We start from the raw sequence: 25,885 nt of genomic DNA, 5'->3' as shown, positions 1-25,885 counted from the left end.
GATTCCAGGTGCTGAGATTCCAAGTGGAACGATGGGGCCTCCACACCTCTGAAGAGCAGGTCCTACGTATCTGAAGTTGGACATCCCACAAACTGCTCCACCCAAACACAAAGTGCATTTTTCAAAAGTTGGCCTTTGGTCCTTCTCCAAGGACACACACTGAATCAACATCAGAGCCAGAACTGCAACGCGCTCTCCTGGTGCCCAGTCCCGTGGTCTGATCACTAAACCTTGCTGTAGCCCACTTCATTATTACTTCTCTTTCTCTTCCCCTTCATACTTTCCGGCCCGAGCAACATTTCTCATTCAGACATACTTGCTAACTACTTTGGTTTGTCACACAGCCACAGTCCTTTCCCCCAGTGCCAGGTCTCGGAGGCAAGCCTTGACTTTTTCAAACTTATTTTGCTCGCACCATGGTGAATTCACAGGGAAACATGGACAAACCCAATAGGACTGTCAGGTGTTTCCATGTGAAGCCAGCCAACCAGTGAAAACGGAACGAAGAGCAAAGTTTCTGGGCTTAGAAATTGTATGGGATGAAATTATGAATTTGTTTTGTAGTGAAAGTTTGCCAAAAAGCAAATTGCCAGTCCCCGCAAATTTGCCCAGTTTCCCCCACCCCACTGAGTTAGCACCACTAAGCACAGCTCAGGCCTAGCCTGAATGATGCAGAGGACACAGTACACACAGTCAGAGCAGCCTGTGCATAGGGCATTTTGTGGCTGGAGGCAGGTACAAGATAATGGAAACACGACTGCAGCGTTGTCCCACTGTGCCATCACCCTGGGATGCTCATGACAGGGCAGAGTATCGGAGCTAATAAGTGGTAAAGAATTCAAGCAAGTCCCTTTCCTGTCACCAGTGGACACCCATGCAAGATTTGACCCCCTGCAGTCTTCCTCCCCTGACTTCAGACTAAGGCTGTGCACAAGGAATCTAGGAAATCCTGCACAGGCTAACCAGGGATTGAACAATCTCTCCTTACATTGCAGGGGCTGTAAGTCACACAGCCATAGAAGGTAGTGATGACAAAGGCTTGCTGGATCCTGAAATCCATATCCCTGTGTGACGAAGTGGGACTGTTCTTAATGTTTCCTCTGAATAGTGTGGGGGTGCCTCAGTTTCCCCTATGCAGTTCTTAAGTATCTAGGGGGTGGAGTAAGGGTGTATGATCATTGCAGAGCCCTAGAGGGCAGGTGTGTGCAGGAGTCTGGACACAGAGAATGGCCAAAAAGAAAAGGAGTACTTGTGGCACCTTAGAGACTAACCAATTTATTTGAGCATGAGCTTTCGTGAGCTACAGCTCACCGACACCCTGTTTCCTGGCAACTGATGGCCTGGGCCCTTCCCCCCCTGCAAGGTGAGAGCTGAAGGGTTGGAGAACAAAGGAATCAGGTGACCACCTGGCCCGGGAAAGGAACAAAGCCCAGAGGAGGAGGGGCTGGAGGGGGTTTCAGTTTGGGGCTGGCTGGGACATGGAGTGAAGTGCAGATGTGGTTGTCTGGCTCACTGCCCCCCAAAATGGACCCAGCTGAGGGGTCCCGTTCTCTGCACCTGCAAGCTCTGTGTTAGACCATGTTCCTGTCGTCTAATAAACCTTCTGTTTTACTGGCTGGCTGAGAGTCACGTCTGACTGCGAAGTTGGGGTGCAGGACCCTCTGGCTTCCCCAGGAGCCCCACCTGAGCGGACTCGCTGTGGGAAGCGCACGGAGGGGCAGAGGATGCTGAATGCTCCGAGGTCAGACCCAGGAAGGTGGAAGCTGAGTGAGCTGCGTGTCCTGAAGACAGGCTGCTCACAGAAAGGCGACTGCCCCAGAGTCCTGACTGGCTTCATGGGGAGCAGTTCCAGAGCATCGCCCAGGGACTCCGTGACAACTGGTGGTAGCGGTGGGATGTACTGCACCCCGTGGATGGTGCTTCCTGCAGTAAGTGACTGGGGAGCAGTAACACGAAGGGGGATTGCCGAGGACCAGGCCTGCTGAAGGCTCAGGGAGGAGCGGTTTCGGGGGGCGGTTAACCCCTGGGAGTGTGTGACCAGCGAGGACTGTGCAGTAACAGGGTTCCCCTGGGGATTGCAGCGAGCAGTCCAAGGGGCAGAGGAGTCTGCAGCTCGACCCTGGCAAAGAGGTGGTGACCTCGAGAAGGGCTGGCACACTAGGGGTTCTCCCTGGAAACCGTGGGGAGCTGAGAACACACGGGCCTGTGAGTCCACAACAACTTGGGAGGAGCGGAGTGATGGCCTGTCACCGTCTCCTTAAGAAGGACATTGTAACCCTGTGCAAAAAGAGAGGGTTGAGCATTGGAAAGTTCACCAAAGCAGAGTTAATCGTGCAGCTGGAGGAGGATGACTGCTCTAAGGAACAGATTCCTGACCCCAACTGGGGCTATAGCAGGATCTGGGAGCAGCTGGAGCGGGAGCCAGGCATCGCCAAGACTCCTGTCCCCGACCAGACGAGGGTCTTCACGATCGGGTTCCCCATCGGGGGATCGAGACGGACGGGATTGGAGCGGAGTCTGAGAGAGCAAGAGGACTGTGGGAGACAGCGAGAGCCCGAGAAAGAGCTGCAGAAGCAGCAGCAGGATGAACTGGCGGTGGGGGAGCGGAGAGGCCTAGGGGACCTCCCCGGGGTGAGTGGGGATAGATCCCGGGGGGCCAGTTCCGCAGGGAACCTCGAGACTAAATTGCTGCCCCTGGTTAAGGGGGGGGGGTGTGTGTGGATGCCCACCTCACTGCCTTTGAGCAGGCTGGCGATTTGAACCAAGGGGACCCTGCGGAAAAGCCCCGGTGTCTGGCTCCCTTGCTGGGTCCCAAGGCCATAGACTCCGTCAGCCAGATGGTTGGGGATGTGGACGGGCTCCCACTCCTGACCCCAACCTATATGTCTGTGTGGAGTTTCCTGGGGCCAGGCCCCCCGGACCTCCAGTGGGAGCAGAAGGTGATGGTCAATGGGGAGACATTCTTGGGGTGGCCAAAGGGCATGGGCTGCATAAACCTTCCCACATGCGGCCTGCGAGTGCTATCGACCACCCCTGACCTAAGGGAGGGCGTGAAACTGGAAGGGCCTGGTGTAACTCCTACCAAGGAATGGGAGAGATGCTGGGGCATCCATGGGAACATTGGTGGCTTCGAACTTCCCCAGGTCACCGGCTAAAGTGACCCCGCTCAGTTTGATCTCGAAGGGGGGAGAGATGTGACGAAGTGGGACTGTTCTTAATGTTTCCTCTGAATAGTGTGGGGGTGCCTCAGTTTCCCCTAGGCAGTTCTTAAGTATCTAGGGGGTGGAGTAAGGGTGTATGATCATTGCAGAGCCCTAGAGGGCAGGTGTGTGCAGGAGTCTGGACACAGAGAATGGCCGACACCCTGTTTCCTGGCAACTGATGGCCTGGGCCCTTCCCCCCCTGCAAGTTGAGAGCTGAAGGGTTGGAGAACAAAGGAATCAGGTGACCACCTGGCCCGGGAAAGGAACAAAGCCCAGAGGAGGAGGGGCTGGAGGGGGTTTCAGTTTGGGGCTGGCTGGGACATGGAGTGAAGTGCAGACGTGGTTGTCTGGCTCACTGCCCCCCAAAATGGACCCAGCTGAGGGGTCCCGTTCTCTGCACCTGCAAGCTCTGTGTTAGACCATGTTCCTGTCGTCTAATAAACCTTCTGTTTTACTGGCTGGCTGAGAGTCACGTCTGACTGCGAAGTTGGGGTGCAGGACCCTCTGGCTTCCCCAGGAGCCCCACCTGAGCGGACTCGCTGTGGGAAGCGCACGGAGGGGCAGAGGATGCTGAATGCTCCAAGGTCAGACCCAGGAAGGTGGAAGCTGAGTGAGCTGCGTGTCCTGAAGACAGGCTGCTCACAGAAAGGCAACTGCCCCAGAGTCCTGACTGGCTTCATGGGGAGCAGTTCCAGAGCATCGCCCAGGGACTCCGTGACACCCTGCGAATGCTGGCCGCCTGTTCCCTAGCAGGACTCTTCCATGAAGATTGGCCAATGAACTGCTGCTAGTTAGGATTATTATTGCATACTCGGTGCAGCACAAGCAGAAAGGAAGACAGAGTTTGGTCCATGGAGCTCCAGTCCAAGGGCCTGATCCTGCTCAGTGGGAGCAGAACGGGAACCCCCCCCTTGACACTGACAATATCTGCACAGCCATGATGCCGGTGCTGAATAGCTAAACTTTAAGCAATTATTTTTCTTGTTTTAAAACACAATGGAATGCCTGTACATCGACTCTGTTTTTCTATTGGCTGCCACCAGTGTTGCCTGGTGACGGCTGTGTGCAAACACTCTTTTAAGGAACCCAGAGAGCCAGCTGCTTAATGAGCCCTGGGAATCTGCAGGCTACAGGGGATAGAGCAGATCCCAGCACTAAGGAAAAAACCTGTAAGGTGCATTGAGACAGGTAGGCATGAGAGCAATTCCACTCTCTCCCCCTGAAATCTGAAGAATCTAGTGCCACATTTGAGGCTCAGGCCTGATGCCCCAGGAATATCACCACTCTCTTGTCAGTGGGACCTGCCAGCTAAATCCCTGAACTTCCCTCTGCATATTACTGCAGCAAAGAGCTCAGCCCAATGCACTAAACCTATCTGGTTTATGAGAGTAGGAGAGGCTGCTTTCTAATATTGGAAGGGAGATATTTTAGGACCAGACTTTGGTGTGGGTATATACAGGGAATGAGGGGTCAGGGGCTATAAGAGAATTAACCAATGAAAGCAGCTGCTGTTTTGCTATCTCTTTCCAGATCAGCTGAAGGTCTGTTGGGGGTAGACAAGGTAAGAAAGCCCAGCTCTACTCAAGTTTCATGTATTGACCTTCTCGTAGTGAACTTGTCAATTTCTCTCTCTCTAAAGCTGATGATAATGGGTGTGGGAGATGAAGATGCTGTCATCAAGGAAAAAGCACAGATTTTAATTGAGGATGTAATCAGGGATGCAAAAGAGCATCTTCGAGATTTGCAAGAAAAAGAGAGAGGTATTGAAATACAGAGCCTGCTCCATTGAAAGTCCTTTAGCGTGTCAGAGCCCCATCAAGCGGCTTAAGCAGTATATTGTCTGTTTGCAGAAGCTGAGTACATCATCCAAAACATTCAATGGACCTCATGCAAGGACTTTACAGTGGAGAGGGGACAGCAGCAAATTGAGGAATACATGTCAGTAAGTTAGAGCCATTCTTTCATTCAGTATAGCTGTAAATGCACCGAGCCAACATGGCCTGCTCCCTCTGAAGTTGATGAGCGAAGTTACGATCTATTATTTATTACTGGTAGTACTTACAGTCTACTTTCCAAATGGAGGCCCAGCACCCTTTGTCCAGATGTGTTTGTAGAGCAGTCTACCTTTACAGTGCCCCATAAGTGTGGGGGGGATGGGAGGGGGTTTGAACTTCTCCACCTGACTCAATGGTGGCAGCCTAACAACTTGAGAGCTTTGAACACCCACTGAGATGTCACTTGAGTCATGCAGAGAAGGTGCTTGGACATTTCTGGAGCTTGGTTCTGTTCCCTGATCGCTCCGAATACTCCTTTTGTACTTCTGAAACCCTTCTCACTGTTTTGGGCATCCTGCCCCCAATTCGCTTCCTCAGCAGGCCTTTTAACTACTCAATGGCACCCTTGGGTGGCTTTCCAATTGGTCGGAATGCCCTCTCTCCTCATGTGCTTGGGCGCTCTCCATTTCCTTATTGTTCCTATCTGCAAAACTCAGTGTCCTAATGGCCTTTGGATGAGACTCAGGTACGCCCATGCAGTGAAATTGCCTTTGGAAGCTTAGGCTCAGCTCCTCACAGATATTTATTTGCAGTCAATGGGAGTTAGGCACCTAAGCCCTTCTGAGGACCTGGGTTTAGACTATCTAATAGGTTCTTTTTCACTGTCACCTGCATTAGACAGCTTTTCACAAATATTACATGAAAAATCCAAGAACCTGAATAGAGCTTAAAGTACAGCTGAGGGTCTAATGCCCTATGAATACAGGAAATGCCAAAGCAGAAGACAGCACTGTTTCCTCTGGTGTAGTGGATTGCTTGCCTCCAGTGAAAAGAAAAGGAGTACTTGTGGCACCTTAGAGACTAACCAATTTATTTGAGCATAAGCTTTCATGAGCTACAGCTCACTTCATTGGATGCATACTGTGGAAAGTGTAGAAGATCTTATTATATACACACAAAAAGCATGAAAAAATACCTCCTCCCACCCCCCTCTCCTGCTGATAATAGCTTATCTAAAGTGATCACTCTCCTTACAATGTGTATGATAATCAAGTTGGGCCATTTCCAGCACAAATCCAGGTTTTCTCCCCCCCCAAACTCACTCTCCTGCTGGTAATAGCTTATCCAAAGTGACCACTCTCCTTACACTGTGTATGATAATCAAGGTGGGCCATTTCCAGCACAAATCCAGGGTTTAACAAGAACATCTGGGGGAGGGGGGTAGGAAAAAGCAAGGGGAAATTGGCTACCTTGCATAATGACTAAGCCACTCCCAGTCTCTATTCAAGCCTAAGTTAATTGTATCCAATTTGCAAATGAATTCCAATTCAGCAGTTTCTCGCTGGAGTCTGGATTTGAAGGTTTTTTGTTGTAAAATAGCGACTTTCATGTCTGTAATCGCATGACCAGAGAGATTGAAGTGTTCTCCGACTGGTTTATGAATGTTATAATTCTTGACATCTGATTTGTGTCCATTTACTCTTTTACGTAGAGACTGTCCAGTTTGACCAATGTACATGGCGGAGGGGCATTGCTGGCACATGATGGCATATATCATATTGGTGGATGTGCAGGTGAAAGAGCCTCTGATAGTGTGGCTGATGTTATTAGGCCCTGTGATGGTGTCCCCTGAATAGATATGTGGGCACAGTTGGCAACAGGCTTTGTTGCAAGGATAGGTTCCTGGGTTAGTGGTTCTGTTGTGTGGTATGTAGTTGCTGGTGAGTATTTGCTTCAGGTTGGGGGGCTGTCTGTAGGCAAGGACTGGCCTGTCTCCCAAGATTTGTGAGAGTGATGGGTCATCCTTCAGGATAGGTTGTAGATCCTTAATAATGCGTTGGAGGGGTTTTAGTTGGGGGCTGAAGGTGACGGCTAGTGGCGTTCTGTTATTTTCTTCGTTAGGCCTGTCCTGTTTTAGGTGACTTCTGGGAACTCTTCTGGCTCTATCAATCTGTTTCTTCACTTCCGCAGGTGGGTATTGTAGTTGTAAGAATGCTTGATAGAGATCTTGTAGGTGTCTGTCTCTGTCTGAGGGGTTGGAGCAAATGCGGTTGTATCGCAGAGCTTGGCTGTAGACGATGGATCGTGTGGTGTGGTCAGGGTGAAAGCTGGAGGCATGCAGGTAGGAATAGCTGTCTGTAGGTTTCCGGTATAGGGTGGTGTTTATGTGACCATTGTTTATTAGCACTGTAGTGTCCAGGAAGTGGATCTCTTGTGTGGACTGGACCAGGCTGAGGTTGATGGTGGGATGGAAATTGTTGAAATCATGGTGGAATTCCTCAAGGGCTTCTTTTCCATGGGTCCAGATGATGAAGATGTCATCAATATAGCGCAAGTAGAGTAGGGGCGTTAGGGGATGAGAGCTGAGGAAGCGTTGTTCTAAATCAGCCATAAAAATGTTGGCATACTGTGGGGCCATGCGGGTACCCATAGCAGTGCTGCTGATCTGAAGGCATACATTGTCCCCAAATGTAAGATAGTTATGGGTAAGGACAAAGTCACAAAATTCAGCCACCAGGTTAGCCGTGACATTATCGGGGATAGTGTTCTTGACGGCTTGTAGTCCATCTTTGTGTGGAATGTTGGTGTAGAGGGCTTCTACATCCATAGTAGCCAGGATGGTGTTATCAGGAAGATCACCGATGGATTGTAGTTTCCTCAGGAAGTCAGTGGTGTCTCGAAGGTAGCTGGGAGTGCTGGTAGCGTGGGGCCTGAGGAGTGCCACAAATTAGAAATGCATGAGATCAACTACGGTAGGCAATATTGAATGAAGAAACATCCTTCTGAATTCTACAGCCAATCAAGCTTTTTGCTTGGAAGCATTAGGATGACAACCCAGCTAACTTTAACGTGCCTTCTGTTATTACAAACGCTGCTCTGTGTACATTGAATCTTCTAGGAATCTTGTTAAACTATTTGCCTCAGTAATATGCTGTAGAAATAAGTTCTTGAGGTGACTGTGATTAGACAGTTTTTAAAAGTAGCATTTCCTTTTTACCATGTCCCCTCAATCTTGATGTGTGTGGCAGAGTTAAACAAGAGCAACTCAATCTCTTTTTTTCCCCACTTCCCTTAAGTCATCTGTACTAGAGAGTGGAAGACTTATAGTGTGGTGTATGTTCAGCAGACGTGGGAGTTTCATGGGAGCTGGCTTCACTGGTCAGACTACCTCCAGGAACAAGAATTGACGTACAGCAAGAGGTACCACTACCGGGTTCGCTGGAGCATCCCAACATGCAGGAAGCCCATCCCACGAACAACAGCATGCATCTATTTCATCATTGAGATCTCCAAAATTAAACCACCTGTACGTATTTAAAGTGTTACTCAACCATCTCATTTTCCCCTTTGAAATGTGAAAGTAAAAAAATTTCACTTTACTCCCTCTGTGGAATGAGAAAGCAGTAAATTAAATTATTACAGTATGTAAGGTGGGAGGGCTGTCAAAATTTGTCCGAGTAAGTGAAGTTCATAACTGCACAAGTGATTAGATCAATACTTGATCCCTGTCAAGATTCTGGTTTGAATTGGTCTCTCTGCAAAATGAGAAAACATCCTATAATGTGCTGTGACTAATATTCCAGGAAGGGGCCTGTGATATGAATGCTACAACCTGAGAGACCCTCACTAAAACTGATAGTTCTTCGGCCTTCCCTCCCCTTTGCTGCTAAAATGTAACCTTAGAGTGCATGCCACCGTGGTCCTTTCATTCATTTTATATGGTTTGAAAATGTGCTGTAATACTATGAAGAACTATCACAAAACTAAATGTCAAAATAATTGAAGTTTTCACTGACCCATCTGACTTCCTTTGATGATTTTTGCCTACTCACTCAGTTGCAATTCTGTGGTTTGTCCAGTAGAGCTCCCACTCTGTAATACGACTTGGTAAAGTCTAGCTGTCTGGCTCGAGGAAGACTTAGATTTGTGTGTAAGCAAATACCTTCTGCTCTTAGAATAAGATAACGGATGACATTGTTCTAGCCATGCAACCTTTTACAAAAGAGAATTGTAATGGATAAAAATGCCTACTTTAACTGTACTCTCAGAAATGTCTGAACTGTACCCCCACTTTCATCTATTGCAGACCTTGCCAGTTGAGGTATTCTTCATTTTGGAATCAAATAGGTTCATTCACAGGTATATTTTTTTCTGTAGCTTTTTTTAAAGCAATGAACCAGTATAGAAGGGCCCTAGCAACGGTGCATAAACCATGGTTAATTTCAGGTATGTCCAGCTATATTAGAAATGGGTACAGATAGCCCCCACCCCACCATAGCTGAGTGTGTCAGGGAATCAGCGCCAGCAGGCTGATGCTGTCTGGCCCTGCCCTGCTGTTGGCTGCTCTAACTTACACCAGCTGAGGATCTTGTGTTTTGGCCATACTCTCCACCAGGGCTCAGTGGTTGTGACATAAGTCAACTATGGTGACACTACAAATTCTGGGGCCTCCCCCCAGGGAAAATTCCAGGCTGTTTCTGGCATTTGTGGCACCATACGGGTGAAGCGGGGCTAAGAGTCTAATCCATGAGGTGTATGTGGAATGCTAATAACAACTCACAGCCTTATACAAACTGGGAGCCTAACCTAGCTCCACTAGCATTCGAACAAGATCTACGTAAATTTATCTTTTTATATCCCAAGCAAGTTGTAGGACAGCGCTTCAGCAGAGGCAGGAAAGTGAGCTGGCTATAGCCGAGTTCTTAAAAAAAAATCCTGTCTATGCGACTCAGGGAAACCACACTAAAATCCCACCAGCAAAAAAACACTCAAACCCCACCGAGCTGGCATAGTTCTTTATCCCAGCATGTACATGTTCCATGGGTGTCTATTTCCTGCGTACTGAATTAGTGATGGATTTACACAGGCCTAAAAAGCCTCATTCTTCCAGGGGATAGGCTTGCCCACTTCAAAGGGCCTCCTTCCAGCTGCCAGAACTCTGATTTGCAGCTGACTGCTACCATTATTCTTACACTGTTTGTTCTGTTTTTTCTAGACCAGGACAGTGTCGGTTTAGGGAAAAGTGGCTCAAAGACATCATTGAAAGCAAGAAAATTCTCATGGACAGCATAACTTTCTAAATAAACATTTGCTTCAGATTAAATCCAATTCAAAAGGGCACCTACAATATGTTGGTGTTATATGGAAATAAACTAAGGGCACTGGAACAGGCTTTTTTGTTTTGCCTTTCCTTCTCTTTTACTAGCTCTTCTGAATTAGATCGTACAAGAATGGTACCTGGCTACTAAATCATGAACACATGTTTTAAATTAGTGTGACATTAACATCGACAGCTTAAGGACCTGATCTTGCAACTGGCTCTGCACAGACACATAGGAAACACCAGCAGAAGAGAGTTCCAAGATCAGGATATACATAGTTTAAAATGATGAGAGGTAGGTTAAGCCTAATGTTATGTTAAAACAAGGTTTATAAATCCAACAGAAGTGGATAACAGGATTTCTAAAGTTTTTATGGAAACCTACTACAGGGTGTAAGTATTTCTACCCCTCAGAACTAGAAACCAGGGATTTTAAAAGTACATTCAGACGCTATTTTACTTTAAAAAAAAAAAAAAAAAGTATATAAGAAAGAATAAGTCAAAGGATATACAGGATACTCATTTTTGGAAATATGATGACCAGATGGCAATGGGGGAATACTGGATAAGAATTGATCAGGAGTAGGCCTCTAACCGCAAATCTTAAGAGATTAATACTACTGAAAAAAGAAAATTAAAATACAAGGAGTTAAAATCGTAAGGGTTTAATCTAGAAGATTTCCAAGAGGAAAGAAATTCAGAACTGGAATTAAAATCCATCTTCTGTTACTACTTATGTATTTCCAGGACTTCTAAACACTGGTTACTACTGCCCCGCACCTGAGAGATATATCTATGTACAGCAGTTAAGCAGAGAAGGAGACAAGCTTTTAGTTCTTTCATTCAGTGTCCTGGGATTTTGGAGGTTCTAGGCCAGACCCTTAAAGTTACTACTTCTATAATATACACTGCTTGTGATCTTTTTTAAAATAGTTGAAACCAAGATCTATTAAATTACAAATATATTTCTATTTACAAATGGAATCTGAACCACAAGCCATGAAGTGAGTTTTCTTCCTCAAAACAACTAAAAGGAAACCATAAATGTACAGTGTGTAAAGAACTTTTCGCAATTGCATCATAAATGAACAATCATCAAATCTAAATGGCTATTTAGGAATTCCTTATTTTTTGCTACTAATAGTAGTCTGTTCATGGTGGTGAAGTCTAGTCTGATTTTGTCCATGATGATTAACCAAAATAAATGGAAGATAGTTATGTTTCATTTCACCAGCAGCAGCCCAGCTGATGATGGTATCCTGTTGTGTCCATATCCAGGTCTAATACAGTGCATTACCATCTTGTAGAATCATGAATCTCCCTGAGTACTCCTCAGTCTCATTCAGGATTCTGTACTTCCCCTAATGGCAGTTGCCTACAGCTGGTGAACGAGTTGTCCAAGAAAGCCTGCTAAGGGTGATTATTTCTTGATACAAATGATCCAGTCCTGAGAAATGCATCCCATCGGGTGGAAGGCACTGCAGTACTTTACAGCTGTTTCCAAGTCACAAGAAGGTGATAGCCACTGTTTACTACAATCCGTGCTGTACAATTGGGGGGAAAAAAAAAGGGGGGGTGGAGTTATTTGTCTTCTTTGCCCTTAGTCTTTCTGTAGACCATCTCCCGGAAGCTAGCCAGGATCTTGTTCTCTCGCTTCCGTCTCTCCTCCTGGTTGAAAGATGCTAGAGCTCTCTTCTCATCGGCACTGTAGATCTGGTTCTCTTTACGCAGACGCACAGCTTCCATTCGGCGATGCCTGAGGAGAACATTGCATTTGTCAGGAGGCAAAAAACCATTTATCCGTACCCTCTTTGGGAGACTATTTCCCCACCCCGCATTGCACAGCCTACACTGCCTGTCCTATTATCCAATATGCTATGTGGAACTCACCAACACTGCCGTCTCTATTATCTAAACATCAGGCTTCCAGTGATCTGAACTCAGACTATATTTACATTCTAGTGCGATTATAATACCTAGCTCTTATATCGTGATTTTTCATCTGTAGACCTCGAAGAAGTTTCCAAAGGAGGTCTGAATCAGTATTCCCATTTTACAGAGGGGAAACTACTGCAAAGTATATTTGTCCTTGGGAAAACATACCTGTAACAAACTTACTGTAGATCAGCAGAGATGAACAAGTATGTTTGTAGTCGCAGACTGTTTAACCTTTTTGATTGTTGCATAATATACACACGTAGCAACTTTTCTTTGGTGCTTTCAACTGGGTCTCCTACGCAGTCGTAAATCTCACCCTAAGTATCATCATCAAAAAACCCCCTACCTGCTGCCACTCATCACATAACCAGAGCTCTCGAACGATGCGATCTCTTCACTGGTCAGGCCAATTTCACCTCTTCGAGGGATGCGTTTTCCAGCCTTTACGTACTCTGCCATAGCTGCACCTTCACCAGGCAGCAAAGCGTGGCCATAGCTTTAATTAAAAAAAAAAAAATCATCAGTTTCAAACTGAAGCGGTCACAAGAGTAATTAAATCCATGAACGAACGCAGAGGAGCCCTGATAAATCTAGCACTGAGAACTCAACAAAGTGATATGTATTTCATGCAACCAGAGCAGCAACAGAATTAAGTTTGTTCAAACTCTTGGACATGACATACTGGAACACTCGCTCCCATGCTGGATTTCCAGACTCACTGAAGCAAGGAAGTTTGTAACAAAAGGTTCCATTTACTGCAGGACGGCCTTCCTCTGGGCGGACACGTTACTGAAACATTACTGGTGCTCTGGGACAGCTGAAGCGGAAGGGTCACTAAAAGTAACTCACTTGACATCTCGCTATTCATCACCCTATATAGCCATTTCTCCAGTTAATGTCTGTGCTTCCTTTATTCTGGCAGTTTCCATCAATGAGAGAGATTGTAAGTCATGAGCTGAATCAAAAATTAATTAATTATAATGGAGAATTTGATTTAATGGTAAACTGGAATAAAGTCACCACATTGCAGAAAGTATTTGAAAAAATAATACTGTAACATGGCCACTCTATTGAAAACAATGTAACAAACTGCCTAACAAAAGTTACCAGGTACACATACTGCAAGTTCTAGCTGATTTCAGTAGGTTTTCAGTTTAAGAATAAAACACAGATTTAGTGCCTCTAACAAATGAAAGTCTGCGAGAAAACATCACCTTCACTCCTGGCTACAGGTACTATCTGGCATGGCAACCTTCATGTTTATTTTCCTTGATTTGATCTGTTTGTGTAAATCATATATGACTACTTACTTCAAAGGCCTATCATCTTGAGATGCATGCATTTTTGGAGCTTCTGGTCCAATTAAATTATCAGCGTCTGTATTTTCTGCAATACAAATAATCACAAATATTATTGCTTTACCCTCTGCTTTGCACAAATCTGTCACACACCTGATTAAGTCAGGTCAGTTACACAGGACATCAACATATAATCAACTGATATGACTGAACACAATACCTAGGAGTTTAACACAAGTGTTAAATAGAAAGAACCTACTTGATCTCTCAATCCAGAGATCATCCCCTTGAAGAGCTTCATCATCAGAATCTTCACTACTTGAATCACTGGATTTCTTCCTACTCCTCTTACTCTTCTTTTTCTTAGACTTCTTTCTGTAACAAAGTTAAAGATGAGACAGACAGACATTTATATGCCTAACAGGGAAAAGGGAATAGTGCTAGAGGCCAGGCTTACTTGATCAATTTTTCAAGCAGCATCCCAGTGGAGGGTTCAATTGGTATCTATCTGTTCAGTAAGTCACAAAAAACATTTCATTCTACAGATCCAGCAAGTACCATTGTGGGTCTTCCACACACCATTCTTTGGCAGATTCCTCTTTAAAGTTTGGACTGGGTCCTTCATTAGCCAGAATTCAGTTGGTCTGAGGTAGAGTCATGAAGATTCTGAAGTGAGGCTATTACATGATACCATGGGCCTCTTAACTACAGGAGACACAGAAGTGTTGGCCCTTCCTTACTCATCAGCTAGGGAAACAGTATCATAATACCGCTGTTCTCTCATGGAAGACACATACAGATTTAAAAGCAATATTTTAAGAGACTGCTCTTACTTTCTATGTTTCTTTTTCTTCTTTGTTTTCTTTTTATCTTCATCTGAAAAATCAAACATACAATCACCAAAAAAGCCCACGGTAATAAAATGAAGAAAGTACCGCACTTTATTGGAAATATAACCCGCCCCGCACAACAGCAGCTAAAGTAAGGTGGAGAGAACTGGTCTTGCAACATTGAGCTACTCACCTGGGATAAAAGTAGAAATGTCTCTGAATTCCTCAGTTCACCCTACACCAGAATGGCTTAGTGATTAGCTACTACTCATGGGGGAATTCTGCACCACTGTGCATATGCAGAATTCATATCCAGTGCAGAATTTTTTCGCCCATAGAAAATACATTCTGCTGAGAAGTGCTGCAGTTACATCTTTCACCCATCATAGGCCGCTGTGGCGCCAGAACAGGCTGCTGCATTCATCGCAGCACCCTGTCAGTGGCGCCAGTTTAGGATAGAGTGGGGCACATCAAGCTGCTGGGGGGGGGGGGGGGGGGTTGTGTCACAGACTGGGGTTCAAAAGGGCTAGTGTGGTATGTGCAGGGAAATGACTGGGCCCAGGCTCAGGAACTACTGGGGTGACAGCACTGAGCCAGGGGCTGAATGTGAGGGGCGCTGCAGGGATACATGGGGACAGGGGCAAATGTGCCTGACTGAATGGGAGAGGCTTGGAGTGGGCCAGGGTCTGCATGGAGGAGACTCCCCAACTCTCTAACAATCCCCACCCTTGAAAGCCCAATGCCCATGTTTCATACTTCTCCCATCCACACCCAACCCTCCAGGTTCACTCCCAGGCTCCTCTCCCTGAGCTCCTCCGTTACCCAACTCCCCCAAGGCTTTGCACTGCTTCTGAGGGGTGTGGGAAATATGTTTCTGTATTGTAGTTTAAATGAATTACTTGAAATTCTGTATTAATATGCCTAGTAAGGAATCTATTTGTCAAAAAAACATTACCTGAATCTTTTTTTTTTGGTCTGTATTGTTACAGACATACTTGCTGACAGGTATTTTGAAATAAATTACCAAAATAATTGAAACTGGCATGATTGTATTGTGTTATTTTGACAAATAAAATACAGAGAATTTGCAGAATTCTAAAATATTGAGCACAGAATTCCCGCAGGAGTAACCGTGCATTAGAGGGGAGGGTCTCAATTCCAGGTCATTTACAATATCCAAACACAGTCAAAACAATATTATTCAATGTACTCATATACTATCACCACCTGAACGGAAATGCCTGATGGATTAAATTCAGGATACCATTCCCTGATGGCCAAACCCCATGTACAGGAACAAGAGACACTGCAAACTCAACAGAACAATGAAAGAATTTAAAATAAAGGATTAGTGATTAATTTCTATCGGAATGGCTACTGAAGTCCAGCAACAGAGGCTGTATGTTGCCTCTGGTCTAGAATGTTGTGACTTCACATCCTGCACAAAGTGGATTAGGGCTGAGAGACTTCACAGAGGATGTGTTTTGAGGAGACATTTGAGTAGAGAGGGTGGTTATTTGGTGCACAGGAACAGAGGCTATTCTAAATAAAAGAGGTAGCACTGAGATGAGAATGAGAAAAGGGCACAAAGGGAAACCGTTCAACATTAGTCTTGAATAGAACCAGAAAAAATTAGAGCTTAACACAGGTACAAGTAGAATTAAAAAAAGCTTCACTACAATTTATATGGATCTTGGGACAAGAGAAAAATTTGTCTTCAGAGCGTATTCTGTAGGTCAACAGATTTTTTTTCCCATAATGAGCAACTAATGTATGAAATCCCAGAATGTCACGAGGATGCCAGCACAACAGATGCAATATTCCACATGATTATAAAGAACACATACAATAGGTTTCAGACCATATAGTTTAATAGAAGCCTTTTTTCTTACCACTGGTGTTTAGCTCAGACTCAGACTCGCTGTCACTGTCCCCAGAATGCTTTCTGTGTTTTCTTTTGGATCTCTTTCTTTTCTTTTCCTTTTTCTTCTTCTTCTTCTTCTTTCTCTCTTCTGTAAAGATTTAAAAAGAGAATGTTACCTGCAAGATGATTATAGTCTGGCACTCCATTAATATTTTTGGATCCTAGTATGCTAGCATCCCCCTCTCATGGAACTCTATCGTGCCGGCTTTGCTGAGTCCTACTGAAGTCAGTAGAGTTCTTTGTAAGTAAGGTGAATAGATTCTAACCCTCAATCTTCTGTTAGTGTGCAAACAACTTCTATGGTCAAAACGAAATACCTTCTGAACTGGAATCTGAAGAGCTACTCTTCTTAGATTTTGCCTCCTCATCTTCTACTGGGGTATGCTCATCAGAACTGAACAGAAACAAAAATATCTTAATTATGCAATATGATTTGAAGTGCAGATTATTTATCCAAAATCAAACACACATATAATTGTTTGAAGATTCAGAGCCTGTGTTAGTAATGAATAAAACCATTAAATAGCTAATATTTGAGTCACTCTCTGAACCACAAGACAACATTATTTGATCTACAACTGCTGAAACCTCATGTAATTGATCTGTTGGGATTATATGAAAAATCGTATCCAGCTATGACTGTTTAGTGATTTAACTTTGGAGACGCGTAACATGAAATATAAAAAAAGCAGAACAAGAACATTTCTGTAAAGTAATAGTAACATTTAATAACAATATTATTTTAACATAAGACTCCAGACCAGAGTTCCTGAAGGAGAAAAACCCGCAAGAGAAATTACTTACTCTGGGTCAGGAACCTTTGGTGACAGTCCCCAGACTTCAGGTGCTCCCAGTTCACCAATCCTCTCTCTCTCATTTAGTCTCCTGTAAAGGCAGATACTGCATTAAAACCTAATGTGCTAATATTCGAAACCTGAGTAGTTTGTGTTTAGCAGCATTTCTAGTCTCTGAAATTAGATTTCGTGAAAGGATATTTTCTTCACTTTAGTATTTAAAATTTGTTTATTCCCTCCAAAACCAAGACTTAATTCAATGTTAGTTTTCTCAGTCACCAAGGAGACGGGAACCAATGCAGGTCTGAGAAATCTTAAAGTGGACCTCTGCAAGTTTCAGTTAACCCTCAGACTTTGTAGCCTAGTAAAACAGGATTTTTGGCCACATATGTAATGTTCCAAATGAATTGTCTTAGGAAGTGGATGTAATCATCACAGATAGACACATTATTTGTTATTATGAAAACTAAAAGGCAAATGTAACTAGTCTGTGGCAAATTATTGCACGAGACATCCCTCTGGCTGCCCTGATCTATAAAATGGAAAATATAATCTGTAGAGACAACAAATTCCAATATGTGATGCTTTGCTTTTGAGCAGAACCATCCATTGCATGTTCACACTTGTCATCGCTGTAGGCTGTATTATTTCCAAGCTTGTCACCGCTGCAGGTTATCCAAGATAGCTTAATGAGCTGGGCCCTATCATACCTGTGGGGCTACACCACTACATTAACACAGATGACTCAAATCTACTTCATTTCATGTCCTTTGGAGCTCCTAATTACCTCCCCCACAGTTTCTTTAATGGATAAAATTAAGGCAAAACTGACAAAGTCTCCCAAAAACGAAGGTGGAACAAGCAATGAATCTGGTCGCTAAGTGGTGAGCAGCCATGGGTCATTTAAAACAAGACTGGAGAAGGCACTTAAAAATACTCTGCAGGGAACACTCCTCCACTTGGAAAAAGGGAGGGTCTCTCATGTCTGTGGGACCAAGGATAGTGGACAGAGAGAGGAGGCTGCAGGGACCATATAGCCAGAGCATGGGTGGGATGGACCCTGGGTGCGTTGCCAGGGTTGGGGGTCTGGTTCTTGGCGTGGGGGCCAGGGCAGGGTGTCCGATGATCAGGGATGAGAGGACGGTGCTGTTTCGAGATGGCTGAGGCTGGTTCTTGCCCCTGCCTCTCCTCACAACACCCTGGCTCGGGTCGGGGGGCGACTCGGGGGCCCGGGGTTAGGGGCTCGCCTCAACCGCAGGATCTCCTCCTTCTCCTTCTCGTAGTAGTCCGGCCACTGCTTCCCGCCGCCGCCGTGGTGATGGTGCCCGTGGTGAGCGGAGGAGGAGCGCGGCCCGCCCGGCGTGCGCTCCCGGGAGCGGGACCAGCTGCGGCTCCGCCGGTGGCCCAAGTGCTTCACGCCGTTGCGCTCCCGGGACCGCGACCTCCTGCCCCGCTTCTCGGGAGACGCAGGTCGGTGGGGGCGGCTGGGTCTCGGGGGTGAGGGGCTCGCCGAGGAGCTGCTGCTGCTGCCGCTGCTGCCGCCCTTCCGCCGGGAGCCTGGGGAGCCTTGGGGGCTTCGAGACCGGGACACCGGGGCCATCACCGCCTCCCCGGGCCGGGACCAGGAGAAGCCTCCCGGGTTGCTATCCTAGCGCCAGCAGCGACCGCGGGGTACTTCCGGGTGGCGCACTAGTGAACCACCCCGTGCACCACCACTTCCGGTCGCTGCACTCGTCCCTCGTAACTCAGAAAGTACTTCCGGGTACCTCCATTGACATCCGCCCCCAGGGAAACAACTTCCGAGTGCTACCGCCAAACCCTTCCGGTGCTCGTGCCAAGAGGAACATCCGCGTGCACACACACTAGCTCACCGCACTGCAACGAGGCTGTGTGGTTTGGTTCCTAGGCCAGGTTTCGTTGCGGGATGCACGAGAAGGGGCAGGGGGCCGAAGGGCCAGGTAAGGAGACGGACGCGGTGCGGGGAACGAGGGGAGGAGCGCAGCCGGCGCAGCGCCCCGCGGGCCCCATCTGGCAGCCGGGCAGCCTGGCCCCCCACGCGCGGGAGCCGAGGTGGGAGGGCACAGGAGAGACCCCCCACGCGGGTGCAGGGGAAAGAGCCCGCCCTGTGGCGAGGGGGCAGGACGGGAGCTCAACACCCCCACCCACCACACCCCGCCCCCTGCTGGGGATGGGGGTCCCCCCCCGGTTCCGGGGAGGGGGCGGGCCTGAGCCCCTGTGGAGGAGCAAGAGCCAGTGACCCTGCCCGCAGTGGTGAGCCTGATTCGCCCCCAGGGAACCGGCCTGCGGCCAGTATCTGCACTGGCGCAGCTCACAGCCCAGCCATCAGATGGTAGCAGCTTTTAGTCCCTACTTGAGGCAGCCAAGCAGCAGCGAGAGGTCTCTGGATCCCATCCCAACCCCTAGTTCCCTCCGCTTCCATTGCTGCCGTGAGGTGTCACTGGGTCATGTAATCAGGGGCTCTACAAAGGTGCCATTAAATAAGGAGGAGGCAGAAGCCTGCCGGAGATGGAAGTGCACAAAGAGAACAGGAGTAACTGCAGCCAAAACCGGTGTCGTGCAGCTGTGTTGGCATTGTCATCGGCACCCCGTCCTGTGCAAGCTCTGAGATGCACAGTGATAACCTGGCAAGCTGCTCACAGTGCTTCAGTCAAAGGGATGAATAGTGGGTTTGAGTGAAATAAAAGTACTGTCATAAAAAGACTTTGCCTCACTGATCCATGCTCTATTGTGCCTACTCTTGATAATTACAGTGCCCTCTACATGGGAATGAGTATGCAAGTTCTGGAAAAGCCTCACAATACAGCAGCCCATATTATTGGCCAACATCAAAAGGCAGATGTGCATCTCTGCAATCTCGTGCCGTCAGCAACTACACAGACTAAGCTTTGAATGCCAGATAGACACTTCAAAGTCACAGTACGAATCTCCAAAGTTCTCTCTTCAAATGGGATGTGTCTCATGTGCCTGAATTAACATCCATGACACTTGCACTTCTCAGGAATGATGCAGCCAGTTGCACTTCTCAGGAATGATGGAGCTGTCCACAACAAGGACAATATTTAGAATGAGTAGAAACAGCACTTTTTCAGTGGACAGCTCATGCTTATGGAATTCCCTTCCCCAAGAAATTAGAATGACAGACTCTTCCTGCTTTCATGTGTAAGTGCAAGATCCAACATTTCCCCCTTAGTTTTCCTGCAACAGTTAACCCCCCCACACACACATCAAACAATCCTCTCCCCCAACCAAAGAGCTGGTGCCACAAAACCCCTCTCTGTAAGTGTATATAGGGGAGAGAGAGAATCTGCAATTTGCTATCTGCTTCCATTTGCTTGCAATGGACTAAGATGCATTGTGGTTATTGTGGTAAAAATATATGGATAGAAGATTATTAAAAGTAGGTGGTTTTAAATAACAAATGTAATTTTTTAAAAGTGCTCATGTTTGAAAACTTGACTTCAGGGGCTGGATGGCTGAGGGCATATATAAGTGGTATGGAGTCTTTCACATATAGGTCAACACTATGAGTCAAACCCTAGTTGGTAGAAACTAAAAACTATTTCCATCTGATGGTTGTTATGGTGGCTTTGATCCAGTTCTCAAGGGACGGGTCTACAAAAACAGTATCTCAGTTTACATTAATAATATTGTTGGCATTTACAGCAGAAAGGCTTTACTCTTGTTGGTGAACAGTTACTTACAGTAGTAGTGCCATTAGCTTCAGTGTGATTATCACGTGAGTGACTGCTCACCAATGTGAATAAGGTCTCCACAATCTGAGACCAAGTTTTTAGTGGGTTGTGGAAACTGATTTTCACTGGCACTCTAAAACTGGTCTCTCCAGCACAGGGTTGAGAGCAGGGACACCTGCATTGCTGTTATCAGTGTTGTAAATATTATTTGGATAAATAGAGGGCGTCAGTCTGTCAATGTAGAACATTTCATCAGCACTGAAGGAATAAGCAAACATGAAAAACAAAGAAAAAAAAATTATGTTTTCATTAGTCCTTAGAACATGAGACTTAGTGTTTGGATGGAAAACATGTTCTTTTTAACTTTCTTTTAAAAAATCCTTAAACAACAGGTGCACCTTAGAATCATAATAAGCAACACAGTAATAATCCAGAGAGTTATGAAAGTTATGTAATAAAAGTAAACAGCCCTTTGCTTTCTAGGATGGTGCCAGGGGAGGAAATCTTTATCAAGGATGTTTTCTTTAATAAAAAAAAAAAAAAAAGCCCGTTTGGAGGTAACAGTTTTTCTTTTGCGTGGGGAAGTACAGTATAATATTGTCCTGACATCAAGTCAGCTTGCCATAAATACCCAAAGAAGCATTTCATAATATTATCACATACTGTAAGGCCTATGCCATCTTATGTAGGCCAAAATCAAATCAAATCAAATAGAAGGATATATCTGAATTTTGTTTATAGTTGGACAGCCATTCCAGTTACCAGGTCTATAATGTGTGGTATGAGCAGCATCTGGAAGCAGCAAGAAATCTGTTTAAATTGTATATTGAAATTGGTAAACATACAGCCTTACATGAGACGTGCTTGTACAAAGAGAGTTACTAGAGAGCTGCACAATGCATTGTATTCTTATATTATGTCTCTATGCAGTTAGGTTGGGATACCTCTTCCATTGCCGTAAGTACTGTGGGGATCATGACAGTGACAACATCAGAGGACATCACTTGCCTTATGCTTTTGAGTAATCTCTAGTGAACTTAGATAAGGATACCTTTTTTTAAAAGGACACTACGTATGTTAGTGGTAGGGCTCACTGAATGAGTCCAGGGAAAATCTAACCCAGCTGCACTGTTGTCTGCTGAACCTGGACTTCATGAGGTAAGGCTCAGTGGTACCAGGAAGCTGAAGGCAGTCAGAGTGGAAGACCCTGAAATAATGTAGTGGAAGCACTGCCCAAGTTAGCACAACAAGTGTGGACGCAAACAACTTTCATTCTAATACTGACAGTGGGAGGAGAGAGGTGAATTGAGTACAGGTCAGCGAGCCTGAGTTCTAATCCCAGCTCTGACACAATCTGTCTGTGGAACTAGACTAACTTGAAGTCAGAATTTCAAATCAGCTGAGCACCTCCTGCCCCCAGTGAAGTCACTCAGCTTTCAGTTGCACTGAAGGCAGCTGTGGTTGCTCATCACCTCTAAAACTAAGACCATGAATCTCTCCTTTAGTTTTTCTGTTGGTAAAATAGTGATTAAAATACTCACCTACCTCTCAGGAGTCTTCTGTGCATTAATTAGTTAATAGTTGTAAAACAGCATGTGGGCCTGTTAACAGAAAGTCTTCCACAGACTTTCATGGGAATTGAATCAGGCTTTATAACCATATTAAAAGCTGACCAACACATAAAATACTGCAATGCAAAACAAAAAATAGACATGGAAATTAGTGTTTTACAGTCCTTCTGGCATCAGCAGTGTTTCCGGCATCAAAATATTGCCCTTTGTGTAGAATATCATTTCTGTCCCTAGAGGTAGTCCAGGCTAAAATGACTCATATTTTAATTGTTACTGAAAATTCAACCTAGATATTCAGTGTAGGTATTTCTGGCTCCTGACATGTTCATGAAAGGTTGGTTCTGTTATTTAGTGCCTGTTTATCAAATTTTATTTATTCTTTTAAAATAAATTAAGTATAAATCTTTATCATGACTGAAGATTTCCCCCCATCTCCCAGAATTAAGTCTTTAAAAAAAGCTCTCTGTCCCTAAGTATTTCTGCCTTGAACAGGTTTTTTTGAAAAAGAAAACTACTCTTAAGATGGTTTAATTTCAAACTTCCTGAGTATTGCTGAACTGTAACTATTATTTCTTTTTCCTGCAACAACTTATAAATTGATTCCTTGAATTTGTACTTTACAATCACACTTTCAGCCTCTCTTCCCAAGATAAAAAATACTTTCAGCTGGATCATTTATTTACATATAAACTAGCTGTTCCGGGGTATTTAACATTTTTCTTTTCAATTCCAACAATACCATCTGACTCCCAGGACTGTACTTTTGACCCAAGACTGTTCTTCCCCATCAAATACCCTAACAAAATTGTGCACAGGATCTAATACATATGGTTCATCTAATGCACTATAGAACTACATTCTTTTATACGGTTCTTCATATATGAACTACATCCCAAAATGCTTTTTAGATTTAAATAAAAAATAATGGTGGAAAAGCAAGATTAAGAGACGTAGGCAAGAAAAAAAGAGCGAGACCTTTCTAATTTGGAACTCTGCAAACAGATGGTGAATGGGTGAGGTGTATAGATATATTAAAGCTTTTCCAGATGGCAAGAGCTTCAGAGTCTCTGTCCCAACCGTGGCAAGATTATAAATAGGGTCCTACCAAATTCACAGTCATGAAAAATGCATCATGGACCGTGAAATCTGGTCTCTTCCATGAAATCTGGTCTTTTGTGTACTTTTGCCCTATACTATACAGATTTCACAGAGGAGACCAGCGTTTCTCAAACTGGGGGTCCTGGCCCAAAAGGGAGAGTCACAAGGTTATTGTAATATTGCCATCCTTAATTCTGCACTGCCTTCAGAACAGGGTGGCCAGAGAACAGCAACTGCTGGCCAGGTGCCCAGCTCTGAAGGCAGCGCCTTGCCAGCAGAAGCACAGAAGTAAGGGTGTGCTGCTGCCCTCCAAGCTGGATGGTCAGAGACTGGCAGTTGCCGGCCGAGGGCCCAGCTCCGCAGGCAGCAGCACAGAAGGAAGGGTAGCAACACCCTGCCATCCTTATGTCCACGCTGCTTCTGGCACTGCTCTGCCTTCAGAGCTCAGCTCCCAACCAGCCGCCGCCACTCTCTGGCTGCCCAGCTCTGAAGACGGCGCCGCTGCCAGCAGCAGTGCGGAAGTGAGGGCGGGGAGCGGGGGGTGCAATACTGCAACCTCCCTACAATAACTTTGCAACCCCCACCAAACTCCCTTTTAGGTCAGGACCCCTAGAGTTACGACACTGAAATTTCAGATTTAAATATCTGAAATAATGAAAGGTATAGTTTTTAAAATCCTGTGACCATGAAATTGACCAAAATGGATGATGAATTTGATAGGGCCCTAATTATAAAGGGGATCAGAGAGGCAGCTAGTGCTTCTGTGATGCAGACTTCATTGTGTGAAATCAGAAGGTATCACAACAAACCTTCTACACAACTTGAAAAAGGAGAAAATGATGCTGGCTTGGAAGAAAAAGTGACTTCAGAGCTAGACAATAGATTTAGATCTCCATTTTTTTTAGTCTGGCCAGTGATTTTGGGTGCCTAACAACTGGAACCTGATTTTCAGGAGCTCTGGGTGCTCAGCACTTTTTGAAATTGAGGCCCAAAGGGGCAAGCTCCTCAAAGGTATTTAGTTGCCTAACTCCTACTGATTTCAGTGGGAGTTAGGTGTCTAATATCTTTGAGGATCTGGTCCAGGCAGCTCAAGTAGGGCTCCCAAAAACAGGCCCACCCAAATCAGTGACCATTTTATTTTTGAAATGTTGGCTGTTAAGGCTTAGACTGAAAACAGGTGCGAAAGAAAAGAGATTATCTCATTAAGGGAGAAAGCTGAAAGGCAGGAAAATGATTTGGTTTTGACCATCAGTAGTTCTTTTGACAAGAAAGCAATGGTGAGTATACTTAAAGTAATCCCGTCATGTAATAAGTAAATCAGAAGAATCTTTCACAGAGAGAAAACTGAATGAAAAGCACCATTTTAAGATAGATGCTAAGAAGGAGGCTGTTTTTTCCCCACTTTATCATTAACTCTGTTAAGACATCAGGGTTACAGATAGGACAGGTTAATTGGGTCCAGTATAGTTCTTTGTTGATGTATATAGTTCCCATGTTGCTATCATTGACAATAAAAATGTGAACAACAAAAACATACATCTAAACTGACAACACATCAAGGATAATCCTAAAAGAACTCTTCCCCCCACGCCCCCTGTAAGGGACTGCGGAAGACTTTGTTACGGCCTAGCTAGGGAACTTCCACTTTCTCGAGGCCGCCTGGTCGCTGTAGGACATGGAGAACCAACTCTAACCGGTTTCGGCCCGTTCTATCTGCCCTGCAGGGCCCTGTGCAGGTCGCGGAAAGCCCCTGTTGGGAAGTACCTTATTATATATTCATGAGCTAAGTTTGTGTACTGCTTATTAGGGCTCGCTGTTTACCCCTTTGTTGGACTCCGTCCCAGGCAAAGCTCCGGTGTGCTGGGTTCTCCGCCTCCGTGACAGCAACGCTTGGAGTCCCTGTTGCGGGTGTGTCACTAACCTTCAATAAAGCCAATAACTCGCTGCTTAGCTGCGTGTGGGTCTCGTTTTCCAGAGTACCTCTGCCAGCCTGCGGTGCTTCGAACACCTTGGCCCAGAACACCCCCAAATCAAGACCCTCCTCACTCAACCCACTCTCAGGAACTGCCTGAGTAAACAAATAACACAACTGCTCTGTCACACCAACCTGAGGAAGCAAATTTCTGAGTTGAGTGCCCTCCACACAGAACACTCTGTCATCAGATAAACAAACATAGGGGCTGTCAACACACGTATTCCGGACAATTTCACCAGCCGGGCAGGATCCAGTTTACCACTGGTGCATGCAGTGGTGGAGTTGCACTGATGTATGCCAGTGACTACCTTGGCCCACTGTGAATTTCATGGAACAACATTTGATTTTATATTGCATTTTTCAGTCTTTAGATAACAACAAAAGCCAGGATCTTTGTGGCAAAATCCACGTCTGAGAGGAAAAGGCACAGCCTCTTGGGCAACTGA

The 25,885-nt window shown here is 45.5% G+C and overlaps 2 protein-coding genes and 1 long non-coding RNA gene across 8 annotated transcripts; 2 read left to right on the top strand and 1 right to left on the bottom strand.

Annotated features, from left to right (window-relative positions):
• The first annotated feature begins 1,760 nt into the window (after window positions 1–1,760).
• AKAP14 (A-kinase anchoring protein 14) lies at window positions 1,761–10,369 on the top strand. 6 transcript variants are annotated; one of them, XM_048865443.2, is made up of 6 exons: window positions 1,761–2,631; window positions 4,843–4,963; window positions 5,054–5,145; window positions 8,322–8,504; window positions 9,285–9,299; window positions 10,194–10,369. In XM_048865443.2, exons 1-6 carry the CDS (start codon window positions 2,239–2,241, stop codon window positions 10,212–10,214), a joined length of 825 nt encoding a protein of 274 aa, XP_048721400.2. In that variant the 5' UTR covers window positions 1,761–2,238; the 3' UTR covers window positions 10,215–10,369. The 6 variants fall into 6 exon arrangements, 5 of the variants coding, with proteins under 5 accessions (XP_048721400.2, XP_048721401.2, XP_048721399.2 ...); XM_048865442.2 differs by having other exon boundaries at window positions 1,762–2,631; window positions 8,325–8,504; window positions 9,285–9,337; XM_048865441.2 differs by having other exon boundaries at window positions 1,764–2,631; window positions 9,285–9,337.
• A 578-nt stretch (window positions 10,370–10,947) lies between these two features.
• NKAP (NFKB activating protein) lies at window positions 10,948–18,800 on the bottom strand. Its single transcript, XM_048865436.2, has 9 exons — window positions 18,330–18,800; window positions 17,093–17,173; window positions 16,606–16,682; window positions 16,257–16,376; window positions 14,368–14,410; window positions 13,794–13,909; window positions 13,547–13,622; window positions 12,583–12,732; window positions 10,948–12,054 (listed from the first exon to the last, which is right to left on the bottom strand). The coding sequence occupies exons 1-9, from the start codon at window positions 18,680–18,682 to the stop codon at window positions 11,880–11,882; spliced, it is 1,191 nt and encodes a 396-aa protein (XP_048721393.1). The 5' UTR covers window positions 18,683–18,800; the 3' UTR covers window positions 10,948–11,879.
• Window positions 18,801–18,844: 44 nt separating this feature from the next.
• On the top strand, window positions 18,845–25,414 carry LOC125643182 (uncharacterized). Its single transcript, XR_007358619.2, has 2 exons — window positions 18,845–19,040; window positions 19,854–25,414. It is a non-coding gene; the product is annotated as an uncharacterized LOC125643182 (long non-coding RNA).
• Window positions 25,415–25,885: the final 471 nt, after the last annotated feature.

The sequence above is a fragment of the Caretta caretta genome, chromosome 9 (assembly GCF_965140235.1).
Source record: "Caretta caretta isolate rCarCar2 chromosome 9, rCarCar1.hap1, whole genome shotgun sequence".
In the NCBI taxonomy this organism is placed as follows: domain Eukaryota; kingdom Metazoa; phylum Chordata; order Testudines; family Cheloniidae; genus Caretta; species Caretta caretta.
The sequence above is the reverse complement of the archived record's forward strand: the minus strand, read 5'-3'. Positions and strand labels throughout refer to the sequence as shown.